Raw genomic sequence first — 24,845 nt, forward strand, 5'->3', positions numbered from 1 at the left:
AAGGTACAGGGTTTCCAAATAGAGTCTGAATCCTGGACAGAAAAGTTCCAACTAAATATAGCCATGACAGCCTCGGAGTTGACTTCTTTTTTTTTTGCTTTGAGTTCACTTAAAATAGCCTGGGGGGTTTTTTTGTGCCCTGCCGAGGGGGCAGGTACAGGCATGTTTACAAAGAGAGGTACAAACCCAAGGAGATGGCGGGAGGGGGAACCTCGCCTTTCCTCCCGCCTGCCCTGGGATGTTCCCAAGGGATGGAGGGGATGCAGGTGCAGAGCCCCTGGGCTGCTCCAGCTGCTGAGGAGGAGGAACCAGAGGAGGCAGCTCTGGCCTTCTCTTCCTCTTGCCCTGCCCAGGAAAGGGCTATCTGCCTGAAAACAAATGCAGGGAATCAAAAAAGCTGGGAGGGCCCACGATGACACGGGGGACAAGACAAGCAGGTGGCCTTGGAGAAAGGCTGGCACCTGCAGGGGCTCACTCACATGTAGCTCAGCAAGAAGGAAACTTTGCCGGGTGGTTTCGGCAGAGCCGGTCATGCTGCCAGGAGCCAGGAGCGATGGGAGGCTGAGAAAAACTTGGCGAGGAGATGGTTGCTTTCACTTGGAAAAGGCAATTTGGATTTTGTGGGCTGCCAACCCTGCTCACACCTTTCTGAGATGTGGGCTGGATTACTCAGCCATAGACCCACTGGCAAATGCAGAAACAAAATCAAAGCCCAGCACTGGGACGGAGCAAGGGGCTGGGATTTCAGGGGCGCTACACGCCGGCTGAGCCAGCCCTCGGCTTTGGGATGGAGCAGCTCTGGGTGCAATAAGTTAAATACTTTTGCAAAAGCCTATAGAAAAAGAAACAAATCCTAAATATCTGGGATGGGAAAGCAGGCATCGGATGTGCTCCTCATGCCGAGCACAGCGCACTGGGAGGAAGCGTTGGAGAGAAAGCGGAGTGAACTCATCCTCGGCAACACAACCAGCATCACTTCTGCTCATGAGCCAGCCACGTGCGCTCAAGGCAGCAGGATGCTGAAACTTCTTTAAAGGGCTGGGGGAGAAAACTCCCAGAAAGCCGTAAGTCATGGCTATATAATATCATATATATATATTATATATATAATAATATCATAAGATATTGTTAATAGCCTTGATGAGAAAAGGGAGGTGAGACAAGCACCTACATGCATGTTGGCTTGTACAGTATCCGCAAGAGCTTTCCAACACCTTTGCATTGCAGGCAGTACTTTATTTAAGGGTTCACAGCTCCTAGGACAGCTGATAGGGATAAAAATTAAGCAGATGTCTGAGACAGGCCTTAAATGAGGGTGGCCCTAGAAAACATGAACGTCTGAGACGGGCAAGTATCGAATAATCAGAAGTTGTCCAAAAGAAAAAAACCTGGGTTTGTAAATTCTTATAAAAAGGCAGGAAAGCAGCCCGAGGTGTGATCCTACCGCAGCAGAGGAGCTGCTGGGAGGGAGAGGTCTGGCTCTGCAAAGTTCATGTTCCTAAACAACAGCATTGGGGAGGTCAGTGACATGGGGGAGGTACAGCTAATAATAACAAGTAATGCCGGAGTTATACCTTACATAGATAAAACCACCGCTCGAACCAGCTTTCTGAGAGCCCAGCAAAAAGCTTTTGTTTAATTTATGGGGCTCAGGCTATATTTAGCTGGCAGATCCTTGGGGTTTTATCTGGGATCGCTGCTCCAAGCCAGCAGCTGGAACATTTTAATTGTTTGCTCTGGGTTTGGATTTTTTTTTTCCAAAGGGAGAAAAAGGAAAGCAGGTGCTGGGGTCTGACCCTGCTGGCCTCCCGACACCCTCGGCAGCACCTCCTGGGGCAGAGAGGGCAAACAGGCCTTGGGACAGCTCTCTGGCTCCCGGGAGACTTTCTGGGGTGGTGCTGGGGGGTTCACAGCGTGAGACCCTGTCCTCCAGCCCGGCTGGCTGGCAGGGGCTGCACCCGCCAGGACCCTGCATTCATCCCCAGCCTCTGTCAAAGGGCAGTGATCAGCAGGTGAGAGCACAGGGGGACTTCACCACACTGTGTCTCCCCATCCTTGGGTTGCTATGGCGATTTAAAAATAGCCTGGGCAGTCCAGCAAGGTGAGAGCATCCTCTTCTTCCAGGAAAGTGAGAAGCACTGCTCCAGGCCTGGGAACATGCCTGCGTTCGGTGGGGTTTTTTTTTGTTAGGAAAGCCCTTTGGTATCCACCTGGACCATGGATGTGAGAGGAGCCATCTGCTCTGGGGACAGGCAGTGTTTACGCCTCTGTGCCAGCCTGGGCAGAGACAGGCTCTGTGAACAAGTCGTCCCCAGCTCCCATCACGCTGCCAGCACCGCAACCCTGCTCGGCCCCGGTGATGAATGCAGCTGTCTCTGTTTAGGAAAATACCTGCTCTGCTGCACCAGGATCTCCCACAGCAGCTTGGAACCCCCCCTGGCTGGTGGCTGACAAGAGCCAGCATGGCGGGGTGGCAGCGGGGACAGCTGTGTGCCGGGGGACAGGGGTCTGCTGGGGTGTCCCTGCTGTGCAGGGCACTGTGCACACCAGCAGCCCCTCTTTGGAGACATGCCCCGGTGCTGAGCGCGGTGCAGCCAGAGGAGCCTGGGTGGGCCAGGGGCTGGAGGGGTTGATGGGCTGGCCCCCATGGTTTGGGGGATGCCACAGCACAGAGAGTGTTTTGGGGGTTCCTGCTCCACTGCTGAAGCTTGGGGCTCCAGGCAGGCACCTCTCCCTGGGGTCAAGTGAATGTGTTGATGAGTTGATGAGACAGAAAGGAGGCAAGCAAAAGCAAAATGAAGCACCTCGGCCATGCACATGCTCCCAGGAGAGGCTGGCTCAGGCTCAGCTGCCTTTGGTCCAGCACCAAGGGTGCTCCAGGACCTCCATCTGCCTGTGCTGACCAGAGGGAACGTGGGGTTGGGACTAAAGGGAAAAAATTGATGAAGGACAAGAAAAAGTGACTGTTTTCAACCTTACTTTTTTTTTCCCCCCTTTTTTTTTTCTTTTTCTCCCTACAGAGTATATCTTTTTCATTTGGACCCTGCTGACACAAACAAGCCCAGGTTTTGCACCAAAACACTGGCAATTGCCCCTTTCCATCGCTGGCCGGCGTAGCAAGCTAATTTTATCCTCCCTGGCCCCCCCCCATCTCCTGGAGATTGTCCTGTTGCAGCCAGGGAGTGCTAGAAAATAGCATATCGCCCACTCATCCAGCCTCCTTCAAGGGAAATATTTATGTTATGCCGAAAAGAAGGTTTCCATGGCAGTGATGACTTTAGCACTATTGCCTTGGAAACCACTTGAGGCCATCTCGAAGGGTTTGAAAATACCCTTCAGAGGCAAATAAGGAGAGGGAGCGGAAAGGCCGGCGGGATTAGAGCAACGTTTCAGTCCACCCTGGCTTGCCCGTTGGCACCTTGCCCTCTCTCGCTGCCTGGGTGCCCGCCTGCGGGTGCTTGCTCTGGGTCCCTGGGATGCTCCATAGCCCAAGTGTCACCTCATGAATGAACCCAGGGCAAACAATTGAGGCACTTTGCAAACAGAAATGGTTTGGTCAACACTTCCTCCAGCCTCCCAGGCCGGCTGGCAGTGGCTCTGGTGTCAGGGCATTGCTTGGCAAGTGTTAAAGAGCTTGCTCTTTAACAGTGTTAAGGAGGTGGCTTCGGGGAGACTTCCCTTGGCCTGCTAACGCCGGAGCAATGCCAGTGCCTGCCCAGCCTCGAGCGCCAGCTGCTTTCAGAGGAACAAACACACAGGTCCCGTGTCTTTTTGGCAGCCCCTGAGTCCCCGCTACATGCAAAGAGTACCATGTTTCTCCCAAGGAGCTGCCAAAATCTGAACCACCTGCAAGAGGCAGCTGCTGGCATCGGAGTGCTACCTGCGGTGGCAAAATCAAGAGAGGCCTGTTCCCTTCTCTGCATCATGCATCTCCCACAGCTCACCCCTTACATCCCACGGTTTGGCCGACCTAATGCTATCGGCCCTTTACTCTCCCAGCCTGCAGGAGCTCTGTCACCAGCGGCCAGCCCATCTGGCTCTCAAGGACACCAGGGACACAGCAGGAAGAGTGAAGCTTTCAGAGCAGACAGACAATGAGCTCCACGATGAAGCTGGCAGCAGCAGGGGCAGCTAGCAATGCTGCCTGCTCAAGCTACAGGATCGCTTTCTTCAGGTTTTGTTCTCCATTTTGCTGAAAAATATTAGTAATCTTCTTAATTCAGTTTAGGGCAATCCAAAATACATTTTTATTCCTTCTCCCTGAGCTGCCTCCATGCCGAGGAGTCATTCACCAAGTCAGAGCTCTGCACTCAGCACCCACACTCAGCTCTGCAGTGAATCTCTAGTGCTGCCCCCTGCCTTCCACCCATAGGCTCCTTCATGCTACCCCATGCCTGCCCCACAGCCGAAATCAGTCAGCCACGAAAAACTCAGCCAGCTTTCCCACAGAGAAACAGCCGCGAGGTGTTTAGTCCCTCCACGGGATTCCAAGGGTGCGCCTGGCCACAGCGCCGGTGCTGGGGTAGCTTGTGTCTCCCTGTCCCGCTGCCTGTGCCAGGCTTCCTGCTCCTGCCTGCACCTCGAGGGGGGCAAGGTGCGTTTCAGGGGTGCTGACAGTGTCAGGGTGTGATGCCCTCTGGGGATTTGCAGCCATGTGTCTGTCTGAAAAAGCTTGGTCTTGTTCTGAATCAGCCTGGCCTGAGCGTGCCTTTACGCTGGAGCCTGATGCCCACCCAGCTTCAAGGGACGGTGGCTTTGGAGATCACTGCAGAGCAGGGAAGCAGCGACCAGCAGGGATACAGCACCCTGCGGTACCCATGAGGGCCCGGTGCAGGATTGCAAGCTGGGATGGGTGTACTCGTAGGAACAGTGGTTTTGCCCTGCTGCTGCCAAGAAGCCCGCATGCATGTAGTGATACTCTTACCCCGTTCCCAAGGGATCTGGGGTAAAACCAGGTCCCAGAGCAGCCCCACGCAGGCAGCATTGCAACCCTCCTCACAGTGACAGTTGGAAACCCATCTCTTTTGGGCTCTCTGCCTTGCTGGGCATGAATCAAGTGGTGCGGAGCTCTTTGGCTCCAACACAGGAAAGCACTCAGCTGTATTTTTGACCTACAGCATGTGAAAATCCCTGTTTATATCGATGCAGCTTCTCACTTCTTGAATGTTGAGCATGTAGGCTTGAGGTCAGTGGGCTTCTTGCTTTGCCCAGGAGGGAGACCCCAACACCCTGGGTGACATGAACATTTGCAACTGGCCCGTGCCGACTGAGGAGAGAGGCTGGGATGCAAAGCACAGAATTACAAGGGCAAATATTTATTCATGCACATGCAGTGTCCCAGACAAACTAGGGCACCCTGAATGTGGTTTTACACGGGGTTCTTATACCTTTCAAGCTTTCATGTACAACATGATTGGAATAATCACTAACACCCACACTACCAATTGCTAATCACAGTAAAACTTTGTAAAGCCACTCTATTTCTGCAGCATTTTAGCTGCTTGTCTATCGATCCAGGCATCCCTGGAGTCAGTCTTGCTCGAGTTACTGATCTGTGACACCAGACAACACTGGGAGGGTTTCAAAGACATGTCAGAGGGGCTGGGATGCTGGCATTATTGTGATTGTCCCGGGGTATCCTTTATCCTTCATGGACTGCTCTAAGCTTCCCAGAAGCAAAGGCCTTTCCAGGGCCGGGCTGTCCTTTCGTTTGTTTTACGTAAGCATGAACAATACCAGAGTCTCCAGTAAAATTCCACTACTGCATTACATTGCAGTGCATCATGTGAACCAATATATATATATTAACACAGTTAATGCACTTTCATGCTATAAAGACTGATGTAACAACGAGGGAAGGGGATCTGGGGACCCTTTGGGGGTCGGTTCGCGCAGCGGGCAGGAGAAGGGTCTCCGTTTCGGGCTGGCACTATCCAAACCCGGAGGGTTTTGCGACAGGGCAGGTACCTCCGCAATCTCTCGCCGCCCGCTCCTCCTCCCGCGGGAGTCTGGCCCCCTCCTGCGGCCGGGCCCGGGGCTGCGCGGGGGGCGGCGGGCGGTTCCTCCCCCCGGTGGGCTCCGGCAGCCCCGGGGGGCTCTCCGCCCGCTTTGCGGGGAGGGATAACCGGGCGACCAGCTCCCCCAGCCACCGCACCGGCCCCTCTGGCCCCGCGGCTCTTCCTCGTCCTCCCCAGCCGGCTCCTCGGTTGCCGCCGGCTCCGTGCGGTCCGTCCCCCGGGACCCGCCAGAGACGGAGCGGGAGGGGCCGCCCCCGGCCCGCCCCCGCGCTCGGCCCTACATAGGCGGTGGCGCCCGGCCCGCCCCGCTCGGTTCCGCCATGGCCTCGACGCTTCGGCTCTGCGCCGCTGTGGCTCTGGCGCTGCTGCCCGCCGCCGCGCAGGACGTGGCGGGAGGTAAGCACGGCCCCGGCCCCGGGCTCGGCGCTGGCGGGGTCCCGGCTCGGCTCCGCCGGTCCAGCGGGGTGGGTGCCCGCCCCGGCACCGTGACACCCCCGGCGCTCCCTCCCCGTCGGGACTGGGTGCTCTGAACCCCGCGGTCCCGGCCCTGCTGGGTGCTTCCCCCTGGGCCGCAGGGGATGGGGATGAGGATAGAGGCCTGGCAGTGAGTGCTCCTTGCAGAGCACCCAAAAATCATGGCTTTGCAGTTACTTTGGACTGCACTTTTGCAAGACGTCTGGTGCGTGAAGCAGCCTGGTACAGGCTGTTGCCCCATGGGCTGCGCCCCAGATGTGCACTGGGCACGGGGTGGCTGCTGGCCAGGGCCCTGTGGCCACTCAGGATAGGGATGGGCAGTGGGAGCCGGGGGGGCAGGTCCCATCCTTGCTGGGAGCTTTGCAGTGTGTGATCCTGTACAGCATGGGGCACTGGTGTGTCCCTCTGAGGTCTGGAAGATGGGGTGCTGGAAGAGAGGCTTTGCTTGCTGCTTTTCTAGCTGCCACTGCAATGTAACTGTGCATTTAGTGATGCTAATGGCTTGGCCAGGAGTTGGGTACCTGTCCTGGGCATGGGGCACTTGCTGTGCAGCCAGGCTCCCACCGATGGCCCTTTGGAGGAGATCCTCCTTCAGGACAGGGGAGACTGGCTGGGGGAGCCTCAGGCTGAGAGCTTCAGACCAGGAAGAAGATGGGTGCTGTCAGATCTGGGTGAAGGTGAGGAGCAGCGGGTGGCCAACTGCCTTTCCTTGGTGGGTGGAGGATGTAGCATAGCCCTGTAGGTGCTGTGCCAGGTAGAGGAGAAGCTCTAGCAAAGGGTGGGAGCAGCCCCCTTCAGGGGTGTCCCAAGAAGTCTGCCCACTCTTCTGAGTGAGGAACTGTTCTCCATGTGATGACCAGCCCTCTGATGGTTGCATGGTGGCTCCGGTTGGGAGGAGAGTGAGGACCAGCATGTGTTTTGCTGTCTTCCTCCTGCCATTCACTTCTCTTGTAGCCAAGTGGCAAAAGCATTATCCAGGAGGCTTCTAGCACAACAACAGCTGCTCTCCCACCTCTGTCCCCAAGGACTGCAGTGCTTCCTGTGCCATCCTGTGTGAGTGGGCTGGTCCCCTGATATCAGGTGTTTGGACAAAACCCCAACCCTGAAAGGCTCCAAGGTCCTGGAAACAGCCCGTTCCCATACAGCTGTAAGAGAGTGGCTTTGACTTAACAGCTTAGAGGATGAATGCCAGCTGGGGGTGCCAGGAGAGGGAACACCACGGGGGAAAGCAGAGCATCAGTAGGAAGCCCGGTTAAAACCACAGGCTTTTGCCCGCTGATGACCTCCTGTGGTATGAGAGGGCTGTTTCGTGGCTCCTTCTAAGCAAACAGTCTTGGCGCAGCACGGGTGCTGTGATGCTTTTCTGGCCTCAGTTGGAGAAACAGGGAAGATGCAGCTTCCTAGAGTGTTTAAAATCTGCAATCTCAGCCTCTCCAGGCAGTGTGTAAATACCCTTATCTGAGCTATGTTAATAAATTGCCCAGTTGTTTGGAGGGCTGCACAGAGCATGTGACTGTTGACAGTGGGTCACAGCTGACGGTTCCTGCCAGCTGGAGAGAGAAAATGCAGCTTTGCTGCTTGTGAGTGGAAAACAAGCACCTCTGGGACTGATTTTTTTCTTGATTAAGGTGCTGTGAAGTAGTGTTCCTTCTTCCACCAGTTACTGAGTAGTCAGGCAAATTGGTTTGTGTGGTTTTTTTTTAACCACAGTCAAACAGGTTGATGTTTAGACTCTTTAGGCAGGGGTCAGGTTTAAATGTCTGATCCTCAAGGGCTGGCAAACCACCCTTCCTCAGGATCTGGGGGAGCATACCAGTGAATGGCAGGTGAGTATCCTGTAGGAAGACTTTCCCAAAGAGCTAGTGCTGCCAAGAGCTACAGGCCAACCCAGGAAGGTGGCTGGACTGGGCCACCTTCTCCTGTGTTCGGACCTGATCTGTTCCACCTGCCCAGCTGACCTGCATCCCCTGGGGATGCTGTCATCCATGGTGGCCCTGGTGCCAAGAGCCACCTATGTCTTCCTCTGCCAAATGGGGGTGGAAACAGGTTCTGAACATGGGTGCAGATTTCAGCTGCAGTGCCACTCCTGACACCTGGAGCGTTTCCTGCTGAAGGAGGGTTTGGATGAATTGGCTGGGGCAGGGTACAGCCCTCATGCAGTGGGAGGGTACAGGTTCCTGCGGGAACCGTAGCTGCATGTTCCCCCTTGTGCTCCTCTGCTTTTGCTTTTCCTGGTAGTAACTTCCTTGTCTGGGGCTTGTTAGCTTGCGCTGCTCCATCATCCGGTGATATGAGACTGCACTGCCTGCCCAGTGCTTGTCCTTGTCCTCACAGGGTCCCTCTGGACTGACCCCAGCTGTGTCCCCCAGCTGTCCTGCTGCCCACAGCAGATGCTTGGGCTTTTAGGGAAATAAGACCCAGGGTTCTTACTCACAGCTCAGGGCTTTGGGTCAGTGCAGGCAAGGCAGATTACTTCCATTTGCATTTGGGCCACCCACTGAGACACTGAGTGTGTTTTGAAGGTGGCAGCTCTTGCAGCAGTGTTAAGCTGCATTACCCCTGGTCCAACAGGAGTGACTGCCTCCTGGAGCAGGCAAAGCAGTGGACAGGAGCAGGCTCTGAGGAGCCTGGAGTTTTAAACCACTGACAAGTTCTTCAAAGTACTGAGCTGTCTCTTTTTCCTTCCTGTAGATTGTCACCAGTATACGAACAGGAGCTGTGAGGAATGTCTGAAAAATGTCACTGTAAGTAGCAGCAGTAAAACTCCCAACCTCTTGCATTGCCTGAAAATGTAGCGTGGGCTTTGAGGGGCTGTTACAGAGTAGTTTCCCTCCTAGAAGGGGGGGCTGCTCCCCTGCTCTTGTCCTGAACACGCTGCAAATGCCACCCACCCATGATGGTGAGAGGGAAAACACCCCTCAGTGCTCTGGGAAGAGGTTGCTACAAACTGCTTGGGTTTTGTTGTATGCTTTTCAAGTTGAGTAATGGAGCTCCTCATCACAGATGGGAGACACTGTCAGGGGGATGCTCACAGTGAAGGAGCTGAGAGGGCTGGACTGGCTAGTCAAGTTGCCCCTTCACCAGCCTGTGGCTGCCGTGGCACTGGGTGGATGCAGGATGCATACCTAGGTCCTGCCAACCTCTGCTGCATTATCTCTGATATCAGCAAACTTGAACTTGAGCCAGATCTCACAGCTGACTTAGACAGAACCAGTTTGACCAAACTCAGCCAAATGCTGGTGTTGGGGGTTGGAGCCACCAGGAGAGGAGGCTGCAAAGCTGCTGCAGGTATTCTGGCTGGGAAAGACTAGTAAGGGTACATACAAACCTCTCCTGCTCATCAGCTTTGTCTTGAGTGGCTTTTCTCAAAGGCTTTCTTCTTGTGCCAACAATGCTGCACAGAATAAACAGGAAGGATTTGGTGATTACTACCATCATGGAAGCCAGGAGAAGGGTTGTCAGCATCTTTAGTTGCTCTAGAAATCTGTACTCCCCTTGCCTGCCTCTCCTGGTGCAGGCAAGCCTGATGCAGCCTGTGCTGACCAAACACAACTGTTACTCCTGAGCATCCTGTTGCTGCTGGGCGGTACCTGGTCCTTGGGAGCAGGCAGTGGTGGCCCTGTTGCTGCAGCTGCCAAAGCAGAGCATGCCTAACCGGCAGTACTGCCACGCACTAGTAACACTGTGCTGCCTGATTCCTGTGTCCCAGTGCCTGTGGTGTGTCAGCAGTGGGAGGTGCATGGAGTACCCTGTCCAAAGAGTCCTTCCCCCAGCTGACCTCTGTGAGCTCCGCTCTGCACGCTGGGGAGTCTGCTGGGGTAAGTGGATCATGCTTAAGCAATGACTGCATTTAGTGCTTGCTGCTAAATGGCACTGACTTCCGCTTGTGCTAGTGGTAATGGGAGGTTTCCCTTGCCTCCCTTTCTCACTGCTGGTGTAGCAATGACATGCTGAAGTCAATCAGGGTTCTCCAAACTTCCTGAAGTGTGGGTGAGAAAGCAGAGTGTGAGCAGTCCCTGCCTTCTGGCAAGAAGGACCTGCGGGGCTTCAGCTACTCTAAATACATTCCTCATGCTTTGGTGTGATGGAGGCTTCCACATGTGGCCAGCACCTAGGAAGAAGAGTTGAAGGTGCTCTGCAGGCAGCTGCCCATGCAAACCTTCCCGGTGCTCAAAGTGTGCACACCAGTGTCTGACTCTTCAGCAGCTTGTTCCTCTGCACCCCATGCATCATTCCTTGCATGGCTTCTGGCTCTTCACCTTGAGTGGTATGGTTGTTGTCCTAGGCAAGCTCTTAAAATTCACGGGGGCTCTTGGAACCAGAAGTGAGATGACTTCTCTGGAGGCCTGTGTGGGCTTCTAGTGTGAGTGTGCCACGGTCCTGCTCAGCTCTTACCCACCTGAGAAAATACTCTCTTCCAAAACTAGCCCTGTATAAGCTGTGCTGCAGCTGGCTGCCTGCAGCCAGGTCACCTCCAGGAGCTTTTTCTGGCTGACAACTGACTGTCGGCTGCATTTCCTTTTTGGTGCTCTGTTTCCCTGTGGGTTTCTGGAGAAATTAGTGTCTTGTTTAGACCAAGCTTGGTGCATGCTCATGCTCAGACAGGACTCAGCTTTTGGGGGCTGGGGCAGCTAGGAAGCAAGGTGGGGCTTGATTTCTCTCACCTGTCCCCTTGATGGGGAACTTGGAGTTGAATTGTGGTTGCCTGACATCTATTGTGCTTGAGGCTGGGCTCTCTTTTCTATCCACAAGAGAGTTAAAACTGCTCCCATTCCTTGTGGAGGAAGAATCTCCTCTTTGTGAGCACTACAGTATCCTTTTCTGAAACTTGTGTAAGACCTTGAAATACTAGTTTGTATGTGAGTAGCTTCACAAAAGGTTTCATTATAGAAGAATGCATTCCTTAGCTTGTAAAACTCGATTTAGAGGAGATTAGTCCTGTGGAACATTAGCTCTTAAATGAGTCTGCATTTTTGGTGTGTGTGACTTAAGCCTTTATCATCAGGTGGAGGAGTGCCTGGTGCTCTGCCACAGACCTCTCTGTAGGAAGGGGTGATCTGAACCTCAGGCTTGCCCTGAAAGCCAAGGTTTCAGAAGCACCAAAACAGACATGTGCTGTGGAGAATCTCCCTTTTGAGCTGAAGGGCCTGTTTGGGTTTGTCTCGCCCCCACTGGACTGACTTCTGATCCTTGGCTTTTGGGCTGTCCCCTACATGACTCCATGGGTCTGTCACAGTGCAGCAAGCAAAAGCTTCATGTTGCTTCGAGGCAAGACAGTGCTGTGGACAGTCAGGTCTCAATACCATCTTTCTCGAAGCCTTACTGAGAACACAGACCTGCAGACCTCCTTGCTGCTGGGTGACTGCTGGAGAGGCTGTGCAAACCCACCTGTGGGGACAAACGCAAGTGTCCACAAGCTGGTGACTTGCTCACTTCTGGTCTTACTGGTGACCTGCTAGGCCATGGCAGCTGTCTGCGGTTGGTATCTGGAACCATATTCCTTGCATGGTGCTTGCCACAGTAGCCTGGGTAGGGACACAGTATGATTTGAGAGTCAGATGGCACAGTTGGCAGCAATGAAGCTCTCCACCAGGAGCAGGAGCTGAAGGCTTTGAAAGCAACTTCAGTAGTGGAGTCAGCTCAGCCTGGAGCACACCAGTAAGCCTGCTACTGCTGAGTCCCTGCAGTGAGGGGACAGGCAAGCATCTTCTGAAATGCCCTGAAATGCACCACATGCGGTGCTCAGGCTTTCCACTGGGCTCATGGTCTGAGCTGCGTGGAGAAGAGGGGATCAAGTGCTCTGATTAGGCTCAGGTGCACTAGGATTTCTGTAACTTGGCTGCTGTGTGTGAAGTGGCTCCTAAACAAATATTTGCACAGGCCCAAGTTTCTGAACAGTCTGAATCATACTTGGAAGAAACCCCTCTGTTGCAAAGGATTTCAGGCGATGTCTAGAAATGTCTGTTTTGGCTTGTGTCTCCACTGCTATTACTGCAGGAGCAGAGTAGGACGACTGCCTCCCTGGGGCCAGGGCTCAAGGCCGCTGCTTCACCACCCATCCCAGTGGGTTTTGTGCTGTGCATGGGCAAGCAGATCCTCCAAGCCCTGGGGAGACGTGGTGGTGGGGTGCATAAAGCAGCCCTCTGCCTTCAGCTGCTTCAGCAGCACTGCTGGCCCCAAGCTCATAAATCCCAATGGATCTTGTCTTGCTTTGTCTCTTGCCCAAGGACTCCAGACACCCATAAGTGCCTCCAGTCCACTGTCATCTCATCTTAGATGACTTCTGAGGCTGGATCCTGTGGGCAGTAACTCCAATGCCTGCTGTGGCCTCTCTGTTGGAGGTTCTTCCTCAGCACTGAAGCCTCCATTTTTTTTTTCCCTTGATGGGTTACTGTTCACCTGGACTAGTGATTAAGACAGCTTTGCTCCTGTTTCTGCCAGAGGAGTTTGACCTGAGTGCATTTGTTCTTGCCTTTCTTCATAGTCAGTAACTGTGAGCTATAGTTAGCAGCTACATATACCCTATTGGTGTGTACGTGCTGGTGCCAACACTTGGTATACCTATAGGTAACAATGTCTATCTTGCTTTTCCAGGCTGTTATGCATGTCTCCAAGCCCAGTGACTGAAACTGCTGGTGACAGTAGCTGTATGCTTGTAAATATTGTAACTCCAGGCAGCTATGTCTTTGTGTGCTAAATGTGTTTTGTCAAATCCTTTAGTGAACTTTGAAGCCCTGATCATTGCGATGTCTGTGGTGGGAGGAACGATCCTTATCATGTTGGGGGTCTGCTGCTGCTGTTGTAAGAAAAAGAGCAAAAAGCAAGTATCAGAGGTGTTCCCTGTTTTCTCAGAGTAGCTCAGATGCAACCACGTGCTGTTGCAGAACTGAGTGCCAAGCGCTGCTAATGGGCTCTTCTGTCTGTCAGGCCAGACAAGGATGATGAGAGAGCGGCCAGGGAGCGGGAGAAGAGGCGGGTGCGGCAGGAGGAGAGGTGAGGTTGCCCTGCAGCCCCTGCTCCCCTGTGAGCAAGCCACACTGCCTCAGGCTGCAGAATGATTTGGATCCTGTCTGTACCATCAACCGTGATGCCAGGAGGCATGTGGGGCTCAACACGTGCAGCCAGTGGCTGCTTCAATCTCAGCACAAACATAAACCTCACGAGCAAAATCTTTCTGGGGTGACTCGTGGATGCAGCATCACAACAGTGTTATGTATCTGAATTCCTGAGGGCTGCTGACATGTGCAGCCTCTGGTGGTCTCCAGGAGGTGGGGAGGCAGGCAGCAGGGGGGTGAGCAAACCTGGCAGCCTGGAACTACCTGGATTGGGAAGAAGCAAGGAGCTGTAGCTCCTCTTGCTTGGTTTTGTATCACCAGTCACTGACTTGTGGCTTTTCTGTTTGCTTCTTGCAGGAGAGCAGAGATGAAATCACGGCATGATGAAATCCGAAGAAAATATGGTACAGTGCTGATGCGAGTGATTCAGACTAAGCTTTAGATCGAGCAGCCTCAGTAACTGTGTTCCTTGCTATGGCTACAGCTGCAGAGGAGGCCTGGCCAGCAGGGAATACACAGTCTCTGCTTCCCCTGTCTCAATGAATTGCTCTCTTGCCCTCTGGGAGCAAGAGTAGAGATGCTTGCGTCGTGGTGTGTGACCCAGCACAAGTGCTGCTCCTCTTGGGTAGGGAAGAGGGAGTGTTTAACACTCCCTGGGACCTGTGTCCTCTGAACTCACCATGTGGGAGAAGCTGCTGGGGCTTGACTGGAGGGGAGAGGTAGAAGCTAGTAGACACAGCACCAGCTGTAATGCTGCTGCCCTTCAGGCAGGCATGGCCCTCTGGCAGCCCTGTGGTCACTGAGTGGCCAACAGCCTGGGGTGAGGGGCCAGGCAGGAGCCTGGGTGCCCATGGCTGTAGGAGCACAGAGCATGGTCCTCTGTGCTGGCAGCGGTTCCTGTCGAGGTGGCTCAGTCCCCTAGGTTCTGGGAGTGCACAGCCTCCCTCCTGGGGCTGGACTGTCCTTCAGGTGAGTCACATGGCCCCAGGGCAGGTGGGGACCTGTCTGAAGGGGACAGCAGCCTGGAAAGAAGAGGGGAGCAGCCAGTTGCTCAGAGCTAGTGGAGGGGTCTCTCCTGCCTGGCTGTCAGGGCTGCCAGGGACTCTCCCAGGGTGGCTGTGGAGCAGGGAGCTGTTGGGCTTATGCACACCCTGAGCATAGTGGTCTCTGGCTTTGGGGGGGGGGGGGCTGTAGGGAAAGCTGGAGACCTTTCCTCTGCCTGCAGCTGCTGCCTGCTGCAGGTCCAGGTTGGGCAGGACATCTGGGGATCTCTGGCTGGGCTGGCTCCTCTGGGGGAGGAAGAGCACTTAAAGCTGTGCCTGAAGAAGCACTTGGTGGGGGAAGCACCTCGTGGAAGTGGAAGAGCTGTGCTCCAGGACTGTCTTGCTGTGCCAGGGCTCTGTCTTGCTGCAGCCTGACTGCAGAGTTTGCAATCTTGTCCTTTCTGGCTGTTCCTCCTCAAAAGTGTAGGGCTGGGGCTGGGAAAGCAGCTAAGAGTGGCACAAGGGCTTGTCACTGGCCCAGAAGTCAGCCCTGTATCCTTGCTCTTCTGTCTCTCAGTCTGTTGGATGTAGGAGCAGAGAGCAGGTCTAAGAATGGCTTGAATTTAATTTGGGGCTCTCAGCTTCAGAGTCCAGTCCAACAGAAGGAGCATGTAGAAGGGGTGCTCTGGAAGATCAGTCATGCTGTTTTACCTGGACTTTATATGGAGTGCCTGGGAGAGGAGTTTGTCATCAGGTCAAGCTTCTTAATGGATCTCTCCTCCTGTGCAGAGGAGGAGAGTGAAATAGTGATGACTACATGCACAGCTTGAGTAAGAGCAGGTCTTTCAGAAGGACTGCAGGACAGGAGGCTGGATGAAGCACAAATGACAGAGTTGTAGCCAAGAACTAGGCTTCTTGCTGGCTGTGGCTGCTGCTGTCTGATTAAATATCTCTTCTCTTCTAGGCCTGTTCAAGGAAGAGAACCCTTATGCAAAATTTGAGAATTAGCACCTTTGCACCTGTGCACCCTGGTGAACAGTGCCTTCCTGGAGAGCTGTGGGACTCCATACTTCCCCTGCCATGAGGAGACCACCTCCCACTGTGGTGCCACCTCCCACTTCAGCTGCCACAAAAGATGAGCCAAATGCTTGGTGACACCATTGTACCCACTCCAGATGCTCAGTTTGCTCCAGAGCTTTGCTCTTGCTCTGCTGGTGCAGAAAAATGTGGTGGCAATACCAGAGAACAGGTTTCTTCTCACTCACCCCTGGGGTGGTAATGGAGTCCAAAGCAATGCAAATAACAGTCCTTGTCCCTGGCCAAGGGCAAAAGCAACCTTATGCATCTTTCTTGCTCCTGCCTTACCAAATACCCTTCACACACAGAGCCAGGCTCTTCTGTCCACCCCCTTTTTTTCTCTTTTTTTTTTTCTTTTAGTATAGGCAAAAGGCAGCAAGAGTTTCTTGACTTGTTGGTCAGCAGGAGGCCTTGGCTGTTACTCCAGATGCCTGTACTTGTCCCAGCACATTAGTGTTCCTTCCAAAAAGCACAAGTTTCTGGTATCTCGGGCCTCGAGGAGGAAGGTCCCGTGTGCATGTTCTCACTTGCAACTAATCTGGGGACATGCCTCAGCTCTCCTACCTCTTTGTGCCTTTCTAGAAAGGTGGTCTCCTGTGCTTGATGGCCATGGCTGATAGCAATACTGTAGAATGCAGATGCCTTTACATTATGTTGACTATATACTAAACTGATTTGATTACTGTCCTAGTCTGAAAGAGTTTAATTCTGCTTCCACACCAGGTGTGGGCTGGCAGCAATGGTTGGAGCTGTCACTGTTGTATGGCCCTGGCTCAGTCAGGCCCTGATGGGGTAGCTGAGGGAGGCAGAAGCAAGACTGCCTTGAACTCTTGCTGGGCTTGAAAGGAGGAGTCTGTTCATGGAGATGTTCAGTTGTTAGGAAAAGCTGGGTGGTAGGAGTAATGCCGCTGTCTAAGAAAGGAGCTGGGTCTTTTGGCAAGAGCTTGGCCTGTGTCCCCTAGCACCCCTGAGAGCCCTTGTCTAAGTGGGGTGGCCTGGGTGCTCCTGGCAGCGTTGGGCACAGACTAAACCCTGTGCTGTGCTACCTGCATAAAGGACCCAGGGGTGGGGAAAGGAGGATGGGAGCTGACTGCTCTTACATGGTCCTATACTTGACCAAAGTTGGCTTTGCAGTATGAAGGAGTCTTGTATTCAAGCAATACATCTACCCTAAGAAAAGCTTACTATTGCCTTCTGCCAGGTGGGGTGACTTGCTCTGGACTGCAGATGGTAGTATTTCTGTGGGCTTGCATAAAATACTCCATTTGCATTGGCAGGCTCATGGACACAAACTGCTTGAGCTGAACTTCTGAAGCTAAACCAGCTGTGAAACCTTGCTGCTGTTGCCTGAGCTCTGCTGGCTGCCAGAACCTGGCTGGCTTTTGCCAGGATGGTCAGAGATGCAAGACTTGCAGGTGATTTAATCTAGGCTGTCTCTGGCTGCTGCCAGAAGATACTCAGCTTCAGGTGGTAGGAATGAGGTGAACGACTCTGCCAATGCTATCTGTAATGTGGGCTCCTGTTAGTGTGAATTAGGCTGCAGTGCTGGGAGGAGGGCTGAAACAGTAGGGTTGAGTTGCTAAGCTCTCATGGGTGCTCTCCTATCTTCTGTCCTAGTCTGTTGGACAGGCAGGGCAGGGGCTGCATCCTGGTTCTGCTGGTCAAGAGCTATGGGAGGTGGTAACAGCATCTTACCTGGCTGTGTATGGCTGGGAGATGATGCTTTAAAGAAATCCCCAATGCCTTGCATTTGGTTTGGAGCTCCTGGCACAAACTGCCCTCTGCACATGGAAACAGTGTGGAGCCCTGTAAGGAGAAGTGAAAACGTTGCTAAAGATCCTAGTTGTGCCCCGTGCTTTACACGGTATGCTGGCCTGGAGGAACTGTGGTCCCCCTGCCAACCAAAGATACAGGGGAGCCTGTGGGAACTTTGTTTAAGAACAGGCAATGTATGGGGGCAGCTTGGTGCTAAACCACAAAGCTGTTAGAGCTGCCTTTACTCCTCCTGGGCTGTGATGGGCTCCAGGTCCCATCCTGCCCTGGGGACTGGGACCAGTATAATCCCTTTGGGCTACCTGAGTGCTTCCACTGGCCCTGATCTCATCAGGGATGGGTGACCCCTGCAAGCAGGTTCCCCTGGCTGGGACCCCCACTCATTACAGGCTCTGTCCTCCTCTGCTGAACCAGGGCAGCAGAGGGATATGCTCCACCTGGGGAACCAGGTCCCTGCCTGGATGGAGTATAACTGTGCCCTAGGGACAAGCAGAGGGCATGCCGTGCTGCCAGGGCAGCACTGGTTATCGCTGGGCAGAAGTGCTGCTTGCATCCTGGGCTCCAGCATTTCCGGCCCGGGGGCTGCCTTCCATAGCCTGTGATGGATTTTCTGCTAATTTTCATAATTACTCCTGTGAAGGTTGCTGTGTGCAGGTATCATGTGGCTGACGTGCTGCAAAGGCAGATCCCTTTGGCTTGTCTGGCCTGTGGCGGAGAGGTGAAGCTGGGTCCTTAGGTAGCTGAAATGTCTGCTCAGGTCTGGGAAGAAACATGTCTGCACTGTAACCAAGAGCTGAGCCTGGCATCTAAAAAGACCCTTCATGAGGATTAATTAGTCCTTTGGGAGGCTGCCACAGTGGGAAGGGAGCAGATGGCAATGGGGACAGCATAGCTGACGGGTGAGACAGTGTGTCTCACTGCCCACGGGGTGCACGGCCGAGGACAACAGGCATTTCCGAGGACGCACGACAGAACTTGGAAAGATGGGTTAATGGGGAGCTTGGCTTTGAGCCACAGGACAGTCGAACATATAAGGTGCTGTGATTGTGGGACAGCCCTGCACAAAAAGGCTGGACAAAGCTGGTGCTGGGCCGATTCCCAGGGCAGGGTACAGCTGCTCTGCTGTGTAATAGGAAAGGTGGGACAAACAGCCAATGCCCTTAGGGAGATGAAATCCCTGGGTACAGACTGAGCTGTGAGCACGGGTCTCCTGTGTGCAGGTGGAGGATGACCATGCTGGGGTGGCCCGCCGTCGCCGTGGCCCCTTCCATCCTTACGCAGGGCCGTCGCGGCAGGAGCGGCAGCAGGGCCCTGGAGGTCCCCGGCGCCGCAGATTGTCTGCTGAGCATGGGGAGCGCAGCCCCCCCGTGCCCCGCCAGCGTGTCCGGAGCCTGTCCTGGCAGCGGGACAGCGACGGGCGCAGCCGGCTCCGCTACCCGCCGGAGACCAGGGAAGATCCATCGTGGCTGCGGAGGGTCCAGGAGGAAGAGCCGGGCTCAGGGGACCACGCGCGCCGCCTCCCCTGGCTCCGCTTCTGAGCGGGGCCAGGGCCCCCCGGGGTGCCTCTGAAATAAAAACACCGGGGATGCTGAGAGGGGCCACGCCTCGTTTCTTCCATGCCCGTTTGCTCGTCCCTGCGGGGATGCAGCCCTGGAAGGGAGAGGGAGAGGGAGAATCCCCTGGGACTCTTCCAAGCAGATCCCTGAAGGGGCCAGTGTCTGCTCTCCTGAAGGCCAAGGCGAGGAAAGAGGCTGAGATGGAGGTTTGGGGGAGACTCTCCTCTCCTCTCCTCTCCTGGCCCCGCACACCCCCGTGCTGCAGAGGGCTGCGATCCCGCGGGGAGGCTCTGCGGGCTGGGGGAGGCAGCCCTGGCACAGCCGCCTGCCAAAGGGCAGCTGCCTGCGCTGCCCGCGGGAGAAGTGGCCCCAGCCAGCACGTGCCTCGTATTTAGGGAGTCTCTTCTTCAGGGAAACCCGGAGTCCTTCCCCACTGCCCTCCAGCAGCGCTAACCTCGTGCCCTCCCGGCTGCTCAGCACGAGGCTCTCGGCACCAGGTCGGGCTGGACAGGGCCGTGCCAGGAGGCTCCTGGACAGGCCCGGAACGGAGACCCAGGCCGGGCTGTGCTTTGGGGCTGGAAGGCTTCTGGGCCTCCCCCGGCGTCCGCCCGGTCCCCTGGCCGGCAGCACGGCAGAAGCAGCTGCTCTGCCCCCGCCCTCCCGTCCCACGCGCCGTCCTAAGCGCGGCGGCGGAGCGCCCGGGCGGGCGGCGCACAGCGACCCCATGCGGCTCGGCGGGGACCCGGCTCCACTTGCCCCCACCCCATTCCTCCGTCGCCGTGGCCCCGCCCCCTTTCCTCCGCCCGCGGCGGTTCCGGTTCCCCGTGACGCACTTTCCAGAGCCGCCTGGGGAGGTGCGCGCGGTCGCCTCCCCCGCCCCCGGCCGCTACGGGCCGCCCCTCACGTGACCGGGTCGGGGCGACCAATGGGGGCGCGGGGCGGCTGGCGCGGCGGCAGGGCAGGGGCGGGGCCGAGGCGCGCGCTCTCGCGGGCGGCAGGCGGCGGCGGGAGCTAAAGCGGGAGCTGAGCGCGCGGGCCGCTCCCTTAGCGCGCGCGCGCGCCGTCCCCTTCCCTCCCCTCCCACCCCCCTGTCCCGTCCCCGGCGCCATGTCGGAGGAGAAGCCCAAGGTGAGGCGCGGCGCGGCCGAAGCAGCCGCGGCGTGGCGAGGCCCGGGGCGGGGGGGAGAGGCCTCTCCGCCGGGCCCTGGGGCCGGGCTGCTGGTGGGGCCCCGCCCCACCCGGCGGCGTGCGGCAGCCAAGATGGCGGGGTGGGCCGGGCCGGGGCGAGGCGGGAGGAGGAGGAGGAGGAGGGGGTGGCGGCCCCGGCCCCGGCCCCGGCCCCGGCCCCGGCCCCGGCCCCGCGGAGCCCCGGGCCCCTGCCGCCCCGGGGGAGACCGCTCGGCCTCCGCAGGCCGCAGCGGGTGGCGTTCGGCCCGAGCACGACCTCTGCCTCGCCTCGAGGGTGGCGGCGGTGCTGGGGCTGCTGCTGCGGGGCCGGGAGCTCGCCTGGGGGCGCGGTGGGGCTCACCCGGAGCACACCTCGCCTGGCCGGGCTCTGAACCCGCTTCTTCCTCCCGTTTTTCATCCAGGAAGGCGTGAAAACGGAGAACGATCACATCAACCTGAAAGTGGCGGGGCAGGACGGCTCCGTCGTGCAGTTCAAAATCAAGCGGCACACCCCGCTGAGCAAGCTAATGAAGGCGTACTGCGAGCGGCAGGTAGGCACGGCTCCGCGAGGCTGCTCCTGGCTTGCTGCTTTCCGTGGGCAAGTGTCCTCAGGATGGTGGGAACTTTGCTGGTTTTTTGTCTGGAACATTAAAAATACCAGTGTGTCAGAGTGAATATACCCAGGTGCATAGGAGAGCAAGGACTCGGGATGCTGTCAACTCTTAAGTGTTAGAGCTTTTCTCTTCTGTTAATCATAACTGCCTCTTCCTCATCCGGTGCTCCTAGAGCTCTGAAAATGTCCCATGGCAGCGTTACCAAAATTTCTCGAGTTCTGATCCTGGCTCTGAGACCAATTCACTCTCGATTTTTAGTCTCATAACCCTCAGTTCTCTCATCTCTAAAAACTTTGTCAACTTTATATGGAGTGTGTTTTCTGTTTGGAAGATGGCACAAAACAAATTCTATGCCATGACTTTTGTTGTGGGTTTTTTTGCTCTTCCCTTCGCGTGTCTCTCCCATTGCCAGCTGCGCAGTTTGGACTGCTGTATTCTGCAGGTGGCAGCCGGCTGCTCTGTGTTGGGAGGCCATTCCTTGGTGGCACCCTGAGATAAACAGGAGAGGGATTTATCCCCATAGCCCAGTTCCTGAACCTGTAGCCCTCAGCGTCTGTGCTTCTACACTGTGTTAGGTGTAGGGGCAGAGGGTGGGAATGCGGATGGCTTTCTGAAGCGGAGTCAGATTTTGTTTGCCAGCGTTTCCCCTGGTCCATTGCTTGCAGGATCCTTTCTTCGCTTATTGAACCTTACGCTCTGCCCTGTCCCATGCCTGATGTAGCATAATGCCTCTCAGGTTGGGAATGAGAACTGAATACGTGGAATCTTCAGAGAGGTGCACGGAATTTTCGCATTTGTGTGGCTCTGTGACTGGTTTATGTGACTGGCAGTGTGAATTGTGTGGGGATTTGAAAGGATTTTAGAGGGCAAAGCAAAGACCTCGATCCCCAAGGCAGGGAGTAAAGACTGCCTCATGTGATTAAACACTGTCAAAACAGGATTCAGTCATGAATTCAACTCGGGTTTTAAGGGCAACATTAACTTACTAATGTTAGACCCTAGCATTTTTCTAATAAACCTTGCAAGGGAAAATCTGCGTCAAGTCCTGCAAGTTGTTTTTTCCTCAGTCTTCTTCATGGTTCCTTTTTTCATCAGAAGATAAAGAACTAGAACAGGGAGCAGGTGCCTGGCATGAGTGAAAACTTGTCTTAAGTATGGGTAGTCGGTGCTGATAGCTAGTTACACCAAAAAGGATTTTTTTCAGATTTTTTAAAAATGTTTTCCTTTGAGTCAACTTAATCTACTGTTACTTCTCTGACTGTGTGAGAAACAATTGCCTCTCCTTCCTGATGTGTCCTCTGAGGCTTTATAGAGTGGTGTATTGATTAAGTTACCTTTGTAAATTAACTTTTGATATTTGTGCCTTGCAGAGCAGGATCAGAACCTGGATCAGAACCAGGTGCCAAACCCACGCCTGTGGTTCCATATAGACTCCTTGCTGCGACAGCAGCACAGCAGGATGTCGCTCAAACAGCTCTGCTTCCTCAATTTATGTAGCAGGATAGATGTGCTAAGTTTCCTGTCTGGTTAAATCTTTTGAGTCTTAATTTTGTTAATATTTGTTCTGACAGTAAATCCATAAATGTTTTGTTTGGATTCAGAAACAAAAGCATGGTTTATCATATTCATTACTTTAAACTTGCAGGGCTTGTCGATGAGGCAGATTAGATTCAGATTTGATGGACAACCAATTAATGAAACAGACACACCTGCACAGGTATGAAAAATACTTTTACTGCACATTGCTATACAAATATTTTGATGTCTGCATGTAGATCAAAGAGGTTTGAAATCAAAATGATTCTGAAATAGTTGCTGTAAGTTTAGCATGTTCCAAATAATTTGTCTAGGGGGAGATTTTTTTTCCCCCCCCCTTGAATGTTTTCGCTGTTGGGGGCGGAGAGAGATGTGGAAGAGCATTGGTGCTGAACAAGGTGGCATTGGAGTGCTGGTGTGGAAAGGACCCCTGGCAAGTGCTGGCATTTCGGGAGCCTGTTCAGAGGCGGCACTGAAGCTCCAGGCTGTAGCTGCTGTCGGCAGTGGCAATGCTGAGAACATGGGGAGTTTCTTGGGCTGGCAAGGGCTGAGGCAAGGAACAGAGGAGACGCTTGGCTGGGTGGTTTGTTATAGAAGACACTAAGCTGCCAAGTTTGGTCTGACAGACAAGCGTGCCTCTGAAACCCATTTTGGTGTTGGTGATACTCCGATCGGAGAGACGATGGAGTGCCTACTCTGGAGTGACTGATGGAAAGTGTTTCATGCATTAATTAATTAAAATTACATCTTAAGTGCTCTATCAGTGGTACTGGTTAGGCCTAGAGACCTAAGTGCTTTTGTAACCATGTGTATTTCAAGTCTTGTATTTTCTGTTTTACTCTAACAGCTGGAGATGGAAGATGAAGACACTATCGATGTGTTCCAACAGCAGACAGGTGGAGTGTGTTAAGACATGCCGTCGTTTTGAGAAGAGGAGTTTAAGGATCCTCATCACACCTCACTCTCTCATCTGTCCTTGGATTTGCTATTAAATAGTAAACAAATGAACATGCCAATCACATGGGATTCTTCTAAACTTTAGAGGACATTTACCAAAATTGCTTGTTGTCTTTGACGTACTGCGTGTGCGAGTCAAAACAGTATCTGCAGGGATTAATCTATATCTTAAATTGGGCCAATTTGATTTAAGGTCAGATTAAGTAATATGCATTGTCTCTCTGCTGTTACCTTTTTCTTTTTTTTTTTTCTTTAAACCTGTGGCCTAAATATTCATCCATGTGTTAGGACATGGAGTGTTAATTCCTGGCTCTTGTTGGTCTTGCCCCTCTGTTTAATTCTAATCATGTAAATAATTCGGTATATTTTCATGCCAATTGTGAGCGTAAAAGTTTCCTTTTAAGATATGCCTAAGAGAAGGAAAAGAGATGCTGATTTTAAATTTTTAGTGTGTGTTGCAAACACAGTTACTTCAGAAGTGTTAAGCCTATGACACAAGGCTGGTACATGCAGATACAATGCTTAGTATAGAGTCGGAGTTTAAAATATTGCAGATTTACATGTGCTTTGTCATATTATGATAAAGTCATCTGAAATTTACTTTTTTAATGCAGAAATGAGATTTGTCTTGAATTATTGTCAGAAACTGAGTTAGCAGAGCAGCTGGTCCAAAAACTAACGCTCATGATAGAGCAGCAGTATTTTTTGTTGTGCAAGCTTATAAAAAGAGAAACCCTTCACTGCGACTTCATCCGTTTGCTGAGTGACGGGCAGAACCTGTCACCTTTCTCCTGCGTCCTTTAGTACATCTCCATTTCTCAGTGGGTACTAGAAGTGTGCAGCCTCAGGTTTCTTTTTAATACTTGTTTTTGGTAGATAAACTTGATAAATGAGGGGGGGGAAAAGCGCCTTTTAATGTCACCAAGCTGTATGCGCAGAAGAGCTGTCAAGAACCTGGTGAGCAAGGAAAGAGATGTATGTGTGTTCAAAAAAAAAAAATAATAAGCTGCTTTACTGCCTCCCAAAACTTATAAATTTTAAATGCATTTGTGTGATGAGTTTGAGCCCCACGTGAAGTGTGGAGTCTGTTCCAGATTAATTTTTACAAAGGCCATCCTGTTGTCCCTTGATAGGTTGTTTGCTGCTGCTCCATGAGATCGTTACCTGCCTTTTATATTTACCTGACCCATTTGGCCATGTTAGATCACCTCCCGCTTGCTGGAAATCTTGCTGTAAAGGCCCTTGTTTTCTTTTTCATTTTCTTGTATGTGGGCTGGGACAGGATGTCCCATAGGTCTCATTGTTTATTCACTGATTTGTACATTTATTTGTTGTCCTTTACTATTGTATACAGTAAATATAGTTTGGTACTCTGTCTTGTGTCTTACACTTAATATGGCCATGGTCCCCTTGCCTTGGCTTGCTGTTTCCCTTCCTGGTGGGGAGGTGTATGTGCCAACGGTGCTTGAGATGTCCACCTTGGAGACTAGAGGTAGCAGAAGTACGTGGCCAGGTATAAATCTCCGGGGTATCTGCTGCACCTCTCTGTTAGCAGCAAAACTTACCCTCCCTGGGGGATTTTGCTGCACAATACAACTTTTTGCACTCTTTTCTCTCTCCTCCCTTCCCCGCAGAG

The 24,845-nt window shown here is 53.7% G+C and overlaps 2 protein-coding genes across 3 annotated transcripts; both read left to right on the top strand.

The window, feature by feature from the left end:
- Positions 1-6,010: 6,010 nt before the first annotated feature.
- Positions 6,011-16,291, top strand: PTTG1IP (PTTG1 interacting protein). 2 transcript variants are annotated; one of them, XM_072868881.1, is made up of 7 exons: positions 6,014-6,413; positions 9,183-9,235; positions 10,201-10,309; positions 13,212-13,311; positions 13,419-13,484; positions 13,904-13,950; positions 15,494-16,291. In XM_072868881.1, the coding sequence occupies exons 1-7, from the start codon at positions 6,338-6,340 to the stop codon at positions 15,535-15,537; spliced, it is 495 nt and encodes a 164-aa protein (XP_072724982.1). In that variant the 5' UTR covers positions 6,014-6,337; the 3' UTR covers positions 15,538-16,291. The 2 variants fall into 2 exon arrangements, with proteins under 2 accessions (XP_072724983.1, XP_072724982.1); XM_072868882.1 differs by lacking the exon at positions 13,419-13,484 and having other exon boundaries at positions 6,011-6,413.
- A 3,602-nt stretch (positions 16,292-19,893) lies between these two features.
- On the top strand, positions 19,894-24,584 carry LOC140654960 (small ubiquitin-related modifier 3). Its single transcript, XM_072868883.1, has 4 exons — positions 19,894-20,063; positions 20,525-20,653; positions 22,362-22,433; positions 23,100-24,584. The coding sequence occupies exons 1-4, from the start codon at positions 20,043-20,045 to the stop codon at positions 23,160-23,162; spliced, it is 285 nt and encodes a 94-aa protein (XP_072724984.1). The 5' UTR covers positions 19,894-20,042; the 3' UTR covers positions 23,163-24,584.
- The last annotated feature ends 261 nt before the right edge of the window (positions 24,585-24,845 follow it).

The sequence above is a fragment of the Ciconia boyciana genome, chromosome 7, assembly GCF_034638445.1.
Source record: "Ciconia boyciana chromosome 7, ASM3463844v1, whole genome shotgun sequence".
Classification (NCBI taxonomy): Eukaryota; Metazoa; Chordata; class Aves; order Ciconiiformes; family Ciconiidae; genus Ciconia; species Ciconia boyciana.